This window comes from Antedon bifida, chromosome 6 (genome assembly GCF_963402885.1).
Source record: "Antedon bifida chromosome 6, ecAntBifi1.1, whole genome shotgun sequence".
NCBI lineage: Eukaryota > Metazoa > Echinodermata > Crinoidea > Comatulida > Antedonidae > Antedon > Antedon bifida.
The window spans coordinates 1,468,453-1,486,753 of record NC_136231.1 but is presented as its reverse complement, the minus strand read 5'-3'; the positions used below and the strand labels follow the sequence as shown (position 1 = coordinate 1,486,753).

The window sequence follows — 18,301 nt, the reverse complement described above, 5'->3', positions numbered from 1 at the left end:
ACAGAGCTTTGGGATGAGAGTGCAGTGGAATAAAGCTCAGCAATAAAAGCAGTCTCTATTACCAAAGAAATGTAAAAATCTACATGCTTAATCTAGACCTAATATGCAATTAAAAAATGCAATTACTCATCTACAATAAACAATTAAATTAATTAAATCCACTTTTGGTAGATATTAATAAAAGATCATGCAGAAGAATGTCAAGGAATTCATGTAAACCGATTATTAAAAAGAGGAAAGATGTGTTTGACAAAAATTACTACTTTAAAGCCCCATTCCCTACAATTTGTGACGTTTTCTAAAAATAATGCATGCTGGGATTTATAGCGGGCCGCTTAAATTATTAGAATCAACTTATTTTTCACATTTTTAACCGTTTAAAGACGAAAAAGTTATCGCAATAAGACCATATTTTCTGAGATGAATAAATTAAATTTGTCAAACACATCTTGTCATCACCTGAATCTGTAGTTTCAAGCACTATAAATAGTCTACACACCAATACAATGGAAAACTATATAGTTCACAAGTATTACTCACAGTAATATTGTCCTGTGTGGCCCTTGTGAGTCCAGTCTTCGTTAAAATTGTGTTTTCGTTGAAGATAAACAACATACTCTCTGGATGAAGCTTGTATGTTACCTGACCAAATTCCTGGCAAAAAAAAACAAATTTAAATGAAAACAATTTTCATAAAGTAATCAACTAAGCTGTACATTTTAATTTTGTATTATTTTAAAGATGTATTGTCCCCCAAAAAAATGAAAAATGAAGATTAATTAGATTAGACTTTGAATAGGTTATTTTGTAGTTTTAATACAGTTAATCCGTAAAAAAAACCGGAAAAGTGATGTTTTCTCATATAAAATTACAAAATAAATGGTCAAATTCAACCAAAAATTCATTGGCTGGCAGCCAATTTGACTACTTTTGCTTTCAATTACAGTTTTCTTTATTAAATTTTTGTTCAAAATGGATAACTATTATGTGACATTAAAATGGCATATTCAACAAATATTTAAAAAAAAAAAAAACTTTTAGGGGGACAATATATCTTTAAGTGGAGTAAACTGCTCACCCCTAAGTCTGCATCTGTTGCTAGGATACTGTGAACAACAACTGTCCCAAGATCTGCATATTCTGGCACTGATCCTTTGTACTCATTTGCTTGAAACAATGGATTGTTGTCATTTATGTTCTGTAAAATAAATAGTACATAGTTAGGCACATGAGAAGTGATTGCCAAATTGTTACATCCAAAACAAAAGACAGGATTTACACAAAGGGTCAATCATTATATGGACATGATGATGTCATATCACTACCATATATGGGCATATCACTACCATATTTGGGCACAATTTTTTTTGTCAAACTTAAGTGTAGACAGAGCTTAAGACAAACATAAACTACTGAGCTTAGTACCTGAACTTGTACTTGTACAGTTGCAATGGCTACAAGATTAGAATCCCCTTGGTTGATATCAGTTGCAGATATTTGCAATGTGAACAGTTGTTGCTCCTCATAATCTAAAGGTTGTAGTGTGAACAGCTCTCCTGACCCTGAACCAACTGAAAACATGCCTGTGTCCCCACTGGTGATCATGTACTGCACTTCTGCATTTACGTCAGGGTCACTTGCCTATGAAATCAGAAAGAAATCATGAATGAGGATCTGTTGTCAACAAATTGGAGTAGGGTTTGCTTGACTGAGACGCTTAGTGAAATCAATCAAAGTTTAAGGCCTAGTGGTTATGATGCTTGGCTACCAATCAAGGGTTCTGGGTTCAAGTCCTGTCATATGTCAGGATTTTTTCTAATGACAAATTATAACTCCACTCTTTGTTTATGTATAGCTTCTTGTGTATATGTTTGTCTTGAACAGGATTGCCACCTTAAAGAAGGATGATGAATGAAATCGCGTATGGTTATCCTTGGCAATAAGCCTAAATATATAAAAACAAAAAAATGTTGTGCCTTACCTTTACAGTTAATATAGAACCAATGGCAGAGTTCTCCACAACTGTGACTGAATACAGATCTTGTTCAAACATTGGCCCATTATCGTTCACATCCACCACTATAACAATCACTATCGTCGTTGTGCTACGTGGGTTGGTTGCTTTGTCTTGTGCTGTCACCGATATTGTGTACTCTGGCTGGTCTTCTCGGTCAAGAACTTTATTAGTCGTAATAACACCACTTATAGGATCGATATTAAAGCTATTCGACATCAGAGAGTATTCAACCTCTGAGTTTGGTGAATTGGGTTCATCAAGATCATAGGCCTAAAAAATCATACATTTTATATTTTATACTAATCATATGTATCAATAATCAATATTATAAATTTATAATCAATATCAATAATCACTATCATTTCTATATATGCTGTAAAGAAATTATATTATTATTATAGAAATTCCGATATATAATAAGATTTTCCTCCAAATCAAGAATTGTGATAAAGATTCGTCTTGTAATTTTGATGTAAGGCTTAAATTAGTGAAAATAATTAAAAGTGGTACAGAATTGGGATCCTGGTCCAGATTGCCTCCAAAATGGAATGGAGTCTTCTGTGACCACAATATATCTATATAGTGGTTAAAATGTGGTCTTGTAGTTTTGCAAAATCACCTTATAAATCAGAAAAAGTCTTAATGACATTTTACAATTGTTTTAAATTTAATTCATTTATGAAACTATTAAATAAAAACTAATTTAATTAAGTCCATTAAAACAAAATTCAAATGGCACCAGAAAAAGTTGGTCACATATTTTGTTGTTACTAAATATCTAATAGTGAATGTTTACTACCAATATTTGAGTTGAGAAGGTGATGTTCATTATAGTCCATCCAACAGATGTAGAAAGAACCAAATAACATAAAAGATTACTTACCATGACTTTTCCAACAACCTCTCCACTTGCGACACCTTCATCGACCATAAACGTCAAATGAGATGTGTTGAATATTGGATTATTATCGTTTGAATCCAATATGGTGATGAACAAATCAACTGTATCCATCTTAAAAGGGAAATGTATAATAATTAATTAAAATTTTAACTTACTGTATAATAAAATATGCTATCTCAAAACCCATATTTTTAAAACAAAATTACATGCAGGGATCACTGTGCATATTATCAGTACATAATTTTGAACTTTAACACTTAAAAACAAAACTGAATCTTACCAAAGTGCCATCTGAAGCTTTAATGGTTAGGACATATGAATCCAGCATCTCTCTATCAAGGTCAGAGATCACATTAACTTCCCCACTAAAAGAAAATAAAATTATAGAACTAATTGTAAATACAAAATATTTCTTGATGGAACTCCACATTAAATAACATGCTGCATCCTTTCTGCTTCTTTAAATGAAAGATTTGGATTTCTGGACATCTTTAACCAGTCAACAATAATGCTTGGGAAAGTTAACTATTACTACTATACTTATTCCTACCATCTAATTTATAAGTAAGCGGTTCAATTATAAATTGGTTATTCATACTTTAATGGGATATCTCATTGCTTTTTTTTTTTTTTTCCATTTTCTGGAATAACTATATTATTAGTAATAATACTAATACATCTTTATACATATTCAATATTATTGTGTACCTTACCTGAGAGATTCAATTGTAAATGCATTGTTGGTATTTCCATTGGTTATCTGATAACTTACAGTGTCACCATCTTCATCCATAGCCTGAGGAAAAACACAGAATATATAACAAATCATCATTCAGTATACAAATTAAACTACAATAAAGTTTAAACTACAATAAAGTTTAAACTAAATAATTTCCTATGATAAATCAATATAACATTGTCAATGTATAGAAAAACAATTCCTGGTTACAAAAATATGGGTACTGGGTAATTATGACATAAGTTTGAGTGACAGGGGAGGATCCAGGATTCTTTAAGCAGGGGAGCACTAACATAATAAAATAGGTATTAAAAAGTAGTTCTGCTGGATCTACCATTGCTTCTAAATTAACAGTCTAAATTCTTTTCCTGATTTAGACAACTTCAAAGACATTGATATACAGTAATGTTGGTATATTATGAAAGGGTAGGCTTTAATCACAACCATTATATGAATAAGAATGTTATGAGTTTAATACACAACAAATACTTACTGTTAGAGTAGTTACAAGAGTTCCAAACGACGCCTCTTCTGTTACAGAAGCTGTATATTGCCTCATCAAGAATTCTGGAGCATGAGTATCATTGGTTGGTAAAATATCAACTTCAATACTTGTAACAGACGTTCTAAAATAATAAATGAGTTTTCATTAGGAAGGTATTATGAGTGTACTGCTGTATAATTCCACAAAAGATGCAGAAATGTGGTTTGATCTCTGAATACACTGAGAAACTTTGTGTGACAAAAAAATGTGATGTGCCCATATATGGTAGTTGTGTGATGTCATTGTGCCAACATTTTTGTCACATCAAGTTTGATAGTGTAAACAGATATTTAAGTTTATTTAAGACATTCGACCTGGCCTAATTCCAACACATCACCCACCAAAGAAACCTTGGAATACCTAAGTATTTTTTTTCCTTCCATTCTAATATTCAATGACACTAACATTCACCAAATCTCCAAAACTATAGAAGCCACATTTTACGAAATTATAAACTTTTTTCTTACTGTGTATTTGTGATTCCTCTATCTGTAGCTGCTAAGCTGATGACATAAGTATCACGAGCAACCAAAATTCCACTAACAAACTTTAAAATCGCTGTGTTATCTTGTTGTTCAACGGCAAACATAGAATAACCATTGTTAGTGATGCTCTGAATGCTGAAGTCAAATTTACCATTCTCTCCTAGATCAGGATCAGCTGCCATTACCTGCAGCATAGTAAGAACAGTATTGATGAATGTGAACTTACATAACTATATCCAACACACATATACAGTAATAAGTCTGTATACAACATTGTATATGTAGTAATCAATATGTATACAACATGCATATTCAGTAATCAAACTAAATAACACATGCATATTCAGTAACCATCAATCTAGAAAAACATGCATATTCAGTAATCAATCTATATAATACATGCATATTCAGTAATCAATCTATATAATACATGCATATTCAGTAATCAATCTATATAAAACATGCATATTCAGTAATCAATCTATATAAAACATGCATATTCAGTAATCAATCTATATGATACATGCATATTCAGTAATCAATCTATATAATACATGCATATTCAGTAATCAATCTATATAAAACATGCATATTCAGTAATCAATCTATATAAAACATGCATATTCAGTAATCAATCTATATAAAACATGCATATTCAGTAATCAATCTATATAATACATGCATATTCAGTAATCAATCTATATAATACATGCATATTCAGTAATCAATCTATACAAAACATGCATATTCAGTAACAAATATGTATAGAACATGCCTTGTTATTTATTAGTTCTTCATAATTTAAATAAGTTGTGCATATTCATTATCAAACAAGTATGTTAAAGAACACAAATGTAAAATAAAGAAAATTATATAATTGTGGTAGTATAGGTGTATTATCAATCAACTCTATAATCAATATGTTCAATTGCTATACCTGAAAGAAGGCAAAGCCAGGCTGCACATTTTCCCTGACGGACACTTTATAACCATTGAGACCATTGCTGTATGTATTTGCTACAAAAGCAGGTGCTTCATCATTTACATCAATAACATAAATTGTTACCAAAATAGCATCGCTTCTATTCAAATCAACAGTGTTGTTCTCCATTACATATAACTGTGCGATAAATGAGAAAATATTAATGGCAATTAATTACAAGAGAACAATAAGTGGTTTGAACTTTAAAGAGTGCACTAACTACAGTAATATCTGTTTACAAAATTATATAAGAATCTATTTATACACCGTAAATTAGACAATTTGAATGTTTTTAAGATCCAATATCCTATTGCAGGTGGAAAGGTTATGAAAGAAAATGTTATTAATACTTCATTAAAATGAATTACCGTATATCCTTGGGTATAATCCTTCTTCAAGTTGAATCCCACCTCCTACCTTATGTCTTATTTCACAAACAGGCATGTCCCCAGGTATACTCCTAGTATTGACTTTTGGTCTGGATAGGCCTATCTCTAGCCAGTTCAGATGAGTTTTTACAAAAAATGCTTACCAATCATTTTTTTCATGAACCAAGGTTTCCCCAGGTATAGTCCCACCCTCCCAAAGTTGGCCAAATTTTATGTTCTAGGGTGGTTTGATTATACTAAGTTAATGGTTTTAAATTTGTGTAGCGCAAAATACAAATAGTCTCTATGCGCCGTTTAAACTCCCTCTCTCCTTAAGCAAGAATATCTCTCCACATATCATTTCAAATATGCTTTTCTTGTAAATGATATGATGGTACAGGGGCGAATTCAGGTTGTCAAAAATAGATATAAAAAATAGTTGATAATTTCATGCATGTGAATGTTTGTCCGCACATAATTTACTTACAGAAAATATGTAAATATCTTGCAATTCTCTGTCAATAGGGCCTTGTACAATGATCTTAGCAGACAGTGTATCTAATGATGGGACGACTTCAAAAACACCACTTGTGTCATTTGTGACATACACAAGACCAGCTACTCCATTCTATGAATAAAAAAAGATTTCACAAACTTACAAACTTCTACTAGATACGCAGATGCTCAACAATTAAAAAACTGTCACTGAGCAACCCTCACATTGTCCAATGTAGTTGTCCTTTCTGTGATTTGGGTTGTTAGCCCAATGCAGCGATGAAAGACAAGTGAATGAAATGGACTAGAACATCAGGGTATAAACCTCTCTATTCCTTCTAAAAGAAGTGCCCAAAACAAAAAGTTTTTTTACTGTATAATGTAATTTTGTTGGTGTTTTATTTTGTTTTGTTATATTTTCTTTTTCCCTAACATATGCTCGTCATGACAAAACATACTTTATAAATATTATGTAATTTGTTCTTATATTTTTATTTACTGTATACTTGTTGCACATCTCATTGAGACTGTGCCTCTGATATAAAAGGGATACCATACAGTTCATTTCAGTCTGATAGTAGACAATGGTTAAGGAAACAGAGGCGGCCCGCAAATAAAAATGCAAAAGATAGGACATCCAATTAAGCTCAGCCCTTTATTTCACCCCCTATTTCAAAATCCTGGATCCGCCACTGGGAATGCCTGGTATATTTATGGCTGTGGTTTGAAGCACCCCTGTCTTACCTGCTCAGTCACCCACCACAACGATCTATAAATAAAGGCATATTAAAATCATGAAACCTATCAAAATGAATAGATCCTGCAATTTGTGCAATTACCTCAGGAACATCTTTGTCCTCTGCATAGATTTCAAGTTCAGCTGTACCTTGTTCATTGCTGACTACTACCGTACCATCCACTGAATTCTCATCGATATAACCAACCAATGAGGTATGGAGTAGTGTCGGAGCAAACTCATTCATATCTACCACGCTTACATTCAATAAAGCAATGGTGGAGAAGTCACCTTGTGCAGCCTGTGTCACAGAAACATTAGATTAGTATAATAAGACTGAATGATTAAACAGTATCCTAGGTTGTTAATGAATTTCAAATTTAGCCACACAATACAATACGTCATGTTTTGACTAGTTACATTGATGCATTATGATTCCCTCGATATACGTACCTGCAATTTGAGTCCAAAATATTGATATGTTTCATAGCTGACAGGTTGTAATAGACTTACATCACCAGTACTTGAATTAATTGATATGTAATTTTCATACCCTGGTGGATTACCTATTAAAGAAACAACAAATGAAAATATTATATAATTTAGCTTTACTAAGATATGATCAGGACCCTCTAGTTGGTGATGTATGGGCCAAACCATTAGGACCCTCTAGCTGGTGATATTATGGCACAAATAATCAGGACCCTCTAGTTGGTGATATCATGCCCAAACAATCAGGACCCTCTAGTTTGTGATATAATAATGGGCCAAACCATCAAGACTCCCTATTTGGTGATATCATGGCCCAAAACAATCAGGACTCCCTAGTTGGTGATATCATGGCCCAACCAATCAGGACTCCCTAGTTGGTGATATCATGGCCCAACCAATCAGGACCCTCTAGTTTGTGATATAATAATGGGCCAAACCATCAAGACTCCCTATTTGGTGATATCATGGCCCAAACAATCATGACTCCCTAGTTGGTGATATCATGGCACAAACAATCAGGACTCCCTAGTTGGTGATATCATGGCCCAAACAATCAGGACTCCCTAGTTGGTGATATCATGGCCCAAACAATCAGGACTCCCTAGTTGGTGATATCATGGCCCAAACAATCAGGACTCCCTAGTTGGTGATATCATGGCCCAACCAATCAGGACTCCCTAGTTGGTGATATCATGCCCAAACAATCAGGACCCTCTAGTTGGTGATATCATGCCCAAACAATCAGGACCCTCTAGTTTGTGATATCATGCCCAAACAATCAGGACCCTCTAGTTGGTGATATCATGCCCAAACAATCAGGACCCTCTAGTTTGTGATATAATAATGGGCCATACCATCAAGACTCCAAATTTGGTGATATCATGGCACAAACAATCAGGACTCCCTAGTTGGTGATATCATGGCACAAACAATCAGGACTCCCTAGTTGGTGATATCATGGCCCAACCAATCAGGACTCCCTAGTTGGTGATATCATGGCCCAAACAATCAGGACTCCCTAGTTGGTGATATCATGGCCCAAAACAATCAGGACTCCCTAGTTGGTGATATCATGGCCCAACCAATCAGGACTCCCTAGTTGGTGATATCATGGCCCAACCAATCAGGACTCCCTAGTTGGTGATATCATGGCCCAACCAATCAGGACTCCCTAGTTGGTGATATCATGGCCCAACCAATCAGGACTCCCTAGTTGGTGATATCATGGCCCAAACAATCAGGACTCCCTAGTTGGTGATATCATGGCCCAAACAATCAGGACTCCCTAGTTGTACAACTTGGAATGTCACTAACCTGACTTGTTAGATATGTCATTATAATGTATGTACAGTACTTTACATACTAACGATGTTTGTTATTAACTATTTCTAATTATCATTATCTATAATTTTAAAAAAGCAGCAGGTGGAATGGTTTGTCATATGTTTTCAAGTACAAAGGTAATTGAATAACATGTCGTTCAATGGCCTTGTAACAAAATAGACAATGTTAACATTTCTCTCTGGGAGGTAAATGAGGCAGATAATATCAAGCATTTATATATGACAATATTATTCAAAATTCAGTAATATTCATGTCATATTTGAAAACCTAGAGGGTGAGGTAATAGTAATACTCAGATACATATTAATTTTTTTTTAAATGTGTTGTTCTATTGAAACAGAATGATAGCAGCGCATGTCTTTAAATATATTATAAGTTTATAATTTATTAAAGTTGTATTAACAAAATTATTAATAATTATTACTACAAATACATTTATTGAATCAATGAATCATGTATGTATGCCTAAACTTATTCATAACTTAGGTGTAGGCTTATACCCAAGAGTGGAATAATATATCAAATGCAAAATAATATTGATAAAATATTTAGGACTCACCTGACAAAATAGAATAAATGATAGGACCTGGATCAGTGACGTTGAGGTCACCATCTGCTGCTCTTATAGGACCTGGCAGCATATCTAACGCTTGATTATACATCTAGCAAAGAAAGAATTAATGTTTAAAAAGATTTCTAAAACATGAATTCATTAAATGTTCAAGTAATAATGATGAGCATATGATACATTAGTTACAACTGTGACTCCTAAATAGGTCCATGCTTAAGCCATACCTCTCTGCACTCAATTATTTTATACTCACAGGGAATTGAGATTTTTTACCAGTGTAGCGTAATAAATCAGGTGATACAAATTTTTATTCTGTCTACACTATCAAACTTTATGTGACAAAAAAATGTGATGTGCCCATATATGGACATGATGATGTCATACCACTACCTTCTTTTGGCATATCACTACCATATTTGGGCACATTACACTTAAGTTTAACACATAAAGTTTGATAGTGTAGAAAGAGCTTAACACGCAATCGCCATTCCATTTCCAGTTTCAAGCAAACAACAAAAACTTACTGTTTCTTCAAAAACTGATGTATAATACCAAACAGTGACACAGCGATCATCATCCTTGTAACATAAGAAATAAGGTGGAACGTCGTCCCCGTCTAATACATTGATTGTTACTATTGTGGTAGTACTTTTACTCTGCACGGCTCTATCCTGTTATAAACAAGTAAACACTGTATGTTCAATTGTACTTTCATTATTTGTGTATACAAAGTAGGAAGTATAATGATTTTTGCATTTTTACAGTGTATAATGGACGACTGTTTGATTTTAATATCGTGGTAAACATATAAAAGCATGTTTTTTTCATGTGATCTTAATTTTATTTTTGCTTGTATTTTATGTTTGTCTGGAGTTGGAGAGATTATGTAAGGAATAAATAAATAAATAAATTAGTAACAAATGTGTTGAGAAGGAAAATGTATAAAGACTAACCGTAGCTTGAAGTTTCACCTTCCATACTTTTTTTGACTCGTAATCTAAAGCCTTATTTAAGGAAATGTTACAAACTGATACCGTAGTAACTCCAAAATACGTATCAGCATCCTATAAAACCAAAAGTAAATGAATATCTGATATAATAGAAGGCTTTTCCATCTAATATTATTTGATTTTCCTTTTTATAAGCTCTGTCTACACTATCAAACTTTATGTGACGTGCCCATATATGGACATGATGATCTGTCATATCACTACCATATTTAGGTATATCACTACCATATTTGGGCACATCACACTTTTTTTTTTCAAACTAGTTTGATAGAGTAGATAGATCTTAACAAATGATGGCATCACAAAATTGTTATTATGGCATTAGAAAAGAATATATTTCGATATTTTTATACAGTAGAACTCCTCCTTTGTGACACTCCTATTCAGGGGGCATCTATATTAAGAGGAACGAGGAACAACATATATATATATATATATATAGACCAGGGTCTACAAAATTGTTTAACTTACCGGATCATCAGGGTTAGGTACTACGCTGTATTGTAATTGGCCATTAGTTCCACTATCCTCATCAACTGCTTCTCCTTCGAACACTATCGACGCAATTGGCGTCAACTAAAACACAAAATATTTGTTTATCCTATATTATTTCACTAATAATAATAAATAATATACTTATTAATACGTATGATACACAGTGTTGACTAAAAAAGCATAAAAGTATTATTTAATTTATTAATTTTCCACCTACAGATGTACTGGCATTTATGGGCTTGTTCTTTTTCTTGTTCTGGATAACTTGGTTTCATGGGTATAGTTGGTAGGAACCATCATTATCAACAATAAAAATGTAATGTGAATGCTAACTTTTTATATATTTGGTACATGTTATTATTTTATTTTGTTGAGCAAAGTCGAACAAAAATAATTTTCTCTTTTTGGGAATGGAAATAAAAATTATATACTGATTATATACTGATACTTACTTACTTACTTGTTCACGGAACTCAGAATTTGCTGGATCCGGAGTGATACTGACTTAGGCCTACCCAGGAAATAACGTAAGCCTGGATAAGCGTCATGACACCCAAGAGAAAGCAGGGTGTATAAAGTAGTCAAGTTTCATTTTTCAAGGGGTAAAATTGCTAACGGAAGAATGAAGTATAATCAGTGTGTCTTACCTCCGACACTGACGCAATATACGGCTCATTCACAAACACTGGTGCATTGCCATTCACATCAGAAACTGAGACAGTAATATATTGTTCAACTGCACTCTGTATTATATAACAAAATACAGTAGTTATATTTATACATTCAATGAACTTATTGACTTGACAGGTAGAGAACATTTGTTTTGTGAGATCCATACCTGACGCAAAGTTGAGTACAAAAGTTGCATTTTGCGATTCATCTTTCTCAAGCACTACAATCGTTGTTTCATTAATAAATTATGAAACACTAAATTGTTCAAGGTAAATAATTATTATACTTACTGGATAGTTTTGGGCTAATGTACAGGAAACTATAGCTACTATTGTATTAGTACCCTAAAAGAATAATAATAACAAAAAAGTGTTTGTTACTAATGATTACATGAATGCGCTGCTTTCACAGCATTTATTATCAAGTATATAAAATATTTAAAACTACACATCAGTGTAATAAAAAACGGATTTACCGTTAACAGAGACTCAAGGAATAAATCTGTGCCGTTTAATATCAGGTTTGTCCCAGCTATTTGAGTGACAGATAAAACAATTGTTGCATTTGGTTCCCTCACTGATCCAAAATAGTCCAGTGTTCCAATAGGTTGATCTGTTATATAAAAATAAATAATGAATAAACAATTAATACTACAATATTTACAACAGTTACTTAAGCTTTGTCTACACTTTCAAACTAGTTTGACAAAAAAGTGTGATGTGCCCAAATATGGTGGTGATATGCCCATATATGGGCACATCACACTTTTTTTACATAAAGTTTAATAGTGTAGACAGAGCCTTAGAGGTGTTCTTAATATTCAAAAGCATATACACACCAGAGAAAGTATCATAATTATTAAGATATCCATTTTGTATTAATAATGTTATAATTTAATATAATTATTTGGTCTTTTTTTGTTTTTGTGATAGAAAAATATTTTCCCCCTAAATAGGGGTTGAATCACCTATTTGACACACTCACAAGTGTCCCTGTCCCCTCAATAGGGATGTCCCCTCAATAGAGATGTCCCCTGTGTAGGGGATGACTGTAGTGTTATTAAACACATATTTCCCCCTCATTTTATGTGAAAGTGTCTCCTTAATAGGGGTGTTCCCTAATAGGGGTATCCAACCAAAAGAAGATGTTCTACTGTAGATACAGTTCTAACCATGCTTTTTAAACATTGCATACTTACTTAATGGGTGATCTTCTTGGATAGAGAAACTTGTGGTCCCTGATATAGAACATTCTATAAGAAAGAAATAGTTGTTTTAATCACCAGACTTTACATTGATATAAATGTTTGTTCACATTATTAGATGTTATTCATAGAGGGAGCTTTCAAATTGTGACGACTGACGACCACGTCTGGGAAAGGAGAGTCTATGCGATTTATGCACCTGACAGACAATGACATGTAGTATAATCTCTCTGTTGTAGGCTAGCAGTCAAATAAGTCAAGAAGCGTTTTTTTTTTTCAAGAAATATTTCTGGTTTTTCTTTGCATGCTGTGAGTTTTAACAGTAAAATAAGAAAAATCTTACCTCTGGTTAAATCATCTGTGTTTTAGTGGATGAAATGAAAGGGGGAAAAAAAAGATAAAATTGTTATAAAATATATCTCAACATAGTTTAAACGTTAGTTTCCACATAATAAGCAATAAATACCTGTAGATAAGTAATGAAATAATAGAATAGAATAGAGTTAATATAGGTAGAAATATATAGTTAGAAAATATATTTTGAAATATTTTGTATAAAATGTTAATCTCTCCAAGCTACAATTAGTAAAAATATTTTTTATATTGATTTAATAAAAAAGCATAAAAATATTTGTTAAAAAGTTGTAAATTATGTTCAAAAACTTAAGCAAGAGTTTTAACAAAACACAAGTTATTAAATTGAATTTGATTATAAGAAATTATAAGACAAAATACATACAATATAAGAAATATTTATTTCAATAATATCTTTTTAATTAGTTATTTATAATAATAATAATTATTATTTTTTGTTAGTTTCAACATGTTTCCCAGAATAAAGTAGTATTTCAAGACATATTATAAATGATAAAAAAAAGATAAGTAAACTTTACAAATAAAACCTCTCTATTATTAGAAAGCTTTCGAATTGCGATGACCTATGACCTAAGACTAAAATTTTATTTTTATTTTTTTCACGAGGACCATATATTAAAAGGTTCAAATTTGCACATCTACGATAACAGAATCAAACTCAACACATGCGAATAGCACCTTAAATTATGACATCATAAAGGTCAGGTCCAAGAAAAATCGAAAACTTCCTATTATTATGATAGAAGTACGCATTACAGTGTGCCCTTATAAGTCTTATTCTTTTACAATTATTGACACAGTTTTATTAATCCACCTACGTAGAGTATTCTACATTGAAATATTTGTTAATACAATACACACATACATGCAAATATTAGCAAATAAAAATATTGACTATTGAAGTAACAGACATATGGCTATAATATAATTATGAAATCACATCGGCCATTTTGCAAAATATTACCCACCCACTTTCTCTTGCAAAAAAACAAGATTAAATTTCAATCTTATAATACTTTATTGTGTTTTAATCATCGTTAATCAATATGTCTGCTTCGTCAATATGAATTTATAACATAATTCACTGTTAGTAAAGTACATATAAAAGTAAGTATGGAAAGGTATTGCTGCAAACTACAAGATATATACATTGGTATATCTCATTCCAAATGATGATATAATTGTTGACATTTCTACTATGCAATTCTACAACATATTTTTTATCTTCAAGCATGATTTTTGATAAAATTTATTAATATTTGTGCAAGTTTTTACTTTGTACTGTTGACAGCAATATTTTTCTATAGTGACGTTATAGACTAAGGATGTGTTCAGACTTACAGAGATAATAATGTAATGTTAATTGAATTAAAGTGTGAACTGACAAAAAACAATCAGAATTGTACTGATATCTACGTGTTTGTATTGGCCACACGTACGTAGTTATTCTACGTGAAGTGTGAACACTCCACAAGTAACTAGCACACGGCATAAATAGTTGTCATATCTCTCAGTCTGAATGCATACTTAGCCTAGAATACATGCAATAAACTATATACCGAACTATCTATACCTGCTTGTTCTACTTGTACAAATATCAGCAAACAAAAGCATGGGGAGAAAGGGAAAAAGAAAAGCAATATAGCATTAGAAATAACAGGTAATAATTTTACTTTCAGCTAACAAAAAAATGAGACTTAAAGATTAGAAACGGATTATACTTTCACTTTTATGGACAGCTCTTAACAAAAAATGAATTACAAATGGGTTAATATAGTCATGCAAACAATAATTACAACTAACTACTATGGCAATAAGGAAAACAGACAAATGTACCACTTTTTATACATCAAATGTAAATGTTAGATAACATGTGACTTGCAGCGTGGACTAAATTGCGTTCAGACGTGGGTACACACTGCAGACAACGACTTTCATCTTCACTTTAAAAAAGAGTCGTTTCATGTCTTTTAGCTCGCATCCTTTGTATGTTCACAATGACCGGGGCCCAGATGAGCCAAATACCAGGGTATTCCCTCACTCTACTCTTTCAAATATGAATGATTAGAGAGATTCAGTATAAAATGGTACCCATACTGAAGTTTAACAGGTGCCAAACTGTCATTTTATTTGTACCTTTTAATTTTTAAGTTTCTTATACAGTACATATATTAACCGTGAAAAGAGTTCATCATCTTGACAATTACCCACTGTTGTTTATCAACTCCAATTCATTGAACCTCAACATTTTACAAAATTCCAATATTTACAGTGAAAACAAAATTCCCGGCATGTTCAAAGCCAATATCGACAGATCTGCCCGATAGTTGACACATCCAGAACACCTTACTGTCATTTTGAACAAAGCATAACAACTGGTGTGGAGCTGTGTATTGTGCATATAACACTATCACTTTGTACCTGGTTGGTATAGAGTTAGATTTTGAATCGATAACAGTCTCATATGTATGTAAAATGTATGTAATTATTATTATCATCCTTAAGCTTAACTTTAAACTGAGGAGCCATGGCATCGAGCAGTGCAGCCCCTACCCATTAGCAGACTGGCAGACAATCCACTGTATGTATACAGGACCAACAGCTTTACGTCCCAACAAAAAGACGAAGCAATGGGAGTATAACATCTTGCTATAAGGATATACAATCAGTATGACACAGGAGGGCTCGAACCCATGCCACTCACTAGTTCATATTACGCCATATAAACCAGAGAGTCCACTAATAAGTTTGATATGTGACAATAAAAGAAAGGCAGTCAGTAGTTTAGACTTTCTTGTGTTGTGTATTGTGTGCTTCTTGCATCAAGCAAACATAAAGTCGAAACAAGAATTATTTTCTGCAAAATTGTGAAACATACATACTTTACAGAGTTTATTCAAATTCGGCCATATCTACTGTAGTACACCAAGGTTATATACAGAATATATTGATAAATTCGTATTTTATGTTTATTATGGCCATCAACATCAATACCACTTGTACCAACTGAATTCAATAATTATCAGCGGTGCTTTTGTGATAGCTAATTGTCCAAGGCTATGTAATGACCAGCATCTATTTGTCAATACTATATATATATTTAAATAAATACATTTCTAATATAATTCATTTGATATTATAATGGATGCTGACAGATACAGTAGGCATAATTTAATGGGGAAACAGAAGCTTAAAAAAGATAAATGGCACTATCTTTCTCTTGTGTCTACCTGTTCAAATTATTTACAGAGGAGCCTATAACCTTCCTTTTTCTCAGAGACCAGCAGCAAAAGATGATAAATAGGCTTATCTCAGGGTTCATGGAATGTACCTTTATCTGACAGTGGTGTTTCATAAATTTTTTATATTCGAGTTATAGCTCTCTTCTCGGAGAGAATAGGGCAATTTTTGTTTATCCAGGTAAGCTAGGCACGAAATAGATTAAGCTTTATCTCAAGCCTAGCTCTTAACGATTGAAACAAAAAGGACTGTTTTATTCTATATATTTTGTATTTCAAATATCTTTCCACGGTACCAACATCACTGTCTTTTTTTTCTCTTTGAATTCCCAAAGAAAAACAAAAGGCTTTTAATAAATGATAAATATTCTAAATACCATGACCATACTTTAATACCTGCAATGAACAAGGCCATGTATTATATGGGTGGAGTGTATATCAATAACATAGCAGGTGACAATTTATAATCTTATTAACCATGATGCAAACAACAATGACACCTAGCGATGATCCGCTACTCATCTACTGAAATCTGCACAGGTTCACAGACTGGTATTATTGATAGATGCTGGATATGATACCAACACATTGCTGTAACACCTATGAGCGCTCGCTGGCTAAACCCAGGGGCCCACAGCTTAAGGGGCTTCAGGGCATGAGCAGTCCCCATCCAATATTGGAGGGCCCATTAGGAGGTGCTAAACCAACTTTTTCCGTCTGTTCTTTCTTAAAAAAATAATGCTTTGATTTAAACTTTTAACATTATATACTTGCGTTTGGAATGTTAGACACATGTTAGTGTTGCGTACAATAATTCCAAGTTTTCCAGCATATGCAAATATTAATTGAATCAAGGGGAAAAATGCTGATAATGGCAATTTGTATTCATACATGTCATATGTCCTTATTGCATTTTCAAATCTGATTATGCAACAACATAAGTCTTGGCATTATGTCATTATATTATGACCTTGGATTGGTACTTAATTCACAACTAAGCATGTTGTCAAATACTAAACACAAAAGATCAATATAGAAAATTATTTAAAATCTCACGATTCATTATGAATTAACAACACAGTGATGGAATGCTCCCACAAAATATTCCCCATATCCACCCCAGCACCACAACCCAAAACCAATCAAACTTTTCCCATTATAATATTATTACATTGAATGATTGAAATGATCAATGCCATGGCAATAGAGAAATTGAAATTAAATGTTGGTTATCTAGGTATGCTGAACATGGAAAATGTAATTCATATTTTTTTTAATTAAATTTCTGCAGTATATTATCACAACAATAAAATACTTTCATTGTAACATTTGAATTTGTTGAATTATACAAAATATCACACCGATAAATTAAGTTGATATTAACTTTGTGAATGGATGTTGTGGTGTTTTTTTTTTTGTTTTCATCAGTTTTTACAATTCTCAATTGTTACACCAACAGAAGCTAAATGATATCAATTACAAAAATTCAACGTAAATCTTCCTAGGGAAACGAATTTGGCGATAATCTCACATAATTACATCTTTTTTTATGGATTAAACTTCACAATACATGTCATAAAAAGCCAACAAAACAAGTCTTTTCAATACCCAGAAATCAAGCATTGTACTCTT

General features: G+C 32.5%; 1 protein-coding gene across 1 annotated transcript in view; it reads right to left on the bottom strand.

Moving 5' to 3' along the window:
* The window catches only part of LOC144844964 (protocadherin-15-like), a 41,852-nt gene that overhangs the window by 13,901 nt on the left and 9,650 nt on the right, over positions 1-18,301 (bottom strand). The window contains exons 2-23 of the mRNA XM_078702080.1: positions 13,399-13,413; positions 13,050-13,103; positions 12,327-12,463; positions 12,142-12,195; positions 11,827-11,922; positions 11,156-11,260; positions 10,628-10,738; positions 10,199-10,345; positions 9,663-9,765; positions 7,721-7,833; positions 7,371-7,568; positions 6,524-6,664; positions 5,624-5,806; positions 4,669-4,871; positions 4,151-4,283; positions 3,632-3,714; positions 3,199-3,283; positions 2,901-3,029; positions 1,982-2,287; positions 1,426-1,641; positions 1,079-1,198; positions 541-654 (exon numbers count right to left, since the gene is read on the bottom strand). Of these exons, the coding sequence (XP_078558206.1) occupies positions 541-654; positions 1,079-1,198; positions 1,426-1,641; positions 1,982-2,287; positions 2,901-3,029; positions 3,199-3,283; positions 3,632-3,714; positions 4,151-4,283; positions 4,669-4,871; positions 5,624-5,806; positions 6,524-6,664; positions 7,371-7,568; positions 7,721-7,833; positions 9,663-9,765; positions 10,199-10,345; positions 10,628-10,738; positions 11,156-11,260; positions 11,827-11,922; positions 12,142-12,195; positions 12,327-12,463; positions 13,050-13,103; positions 13,399-13,413 (2,846 nt within the window). The remainder of the gene's footprint in view (positions 1-540; positions 655-1,078; positions 1,199-1,425; positions 1,642-1,981; positions 2,288-2,900; positions 3,030-3,198; positions 3,284-3,631; positions 3,715-4,150; positions 4,284-4,668; positions 4,872-5,623; positions 5,807-6,523; positions 6,665-7,370; positions 7,569-7,720; positions 7,834-9,662; positions 9,766-10,198; positions 10,346-10,627; positions 10,739-11,155; positions 11,261-11,826; positions 11,923-12,141; positions 12,196-12,326; positions 12,464-13,049; positions 13,104-13,398; positions 13,414-18,301) is intronic.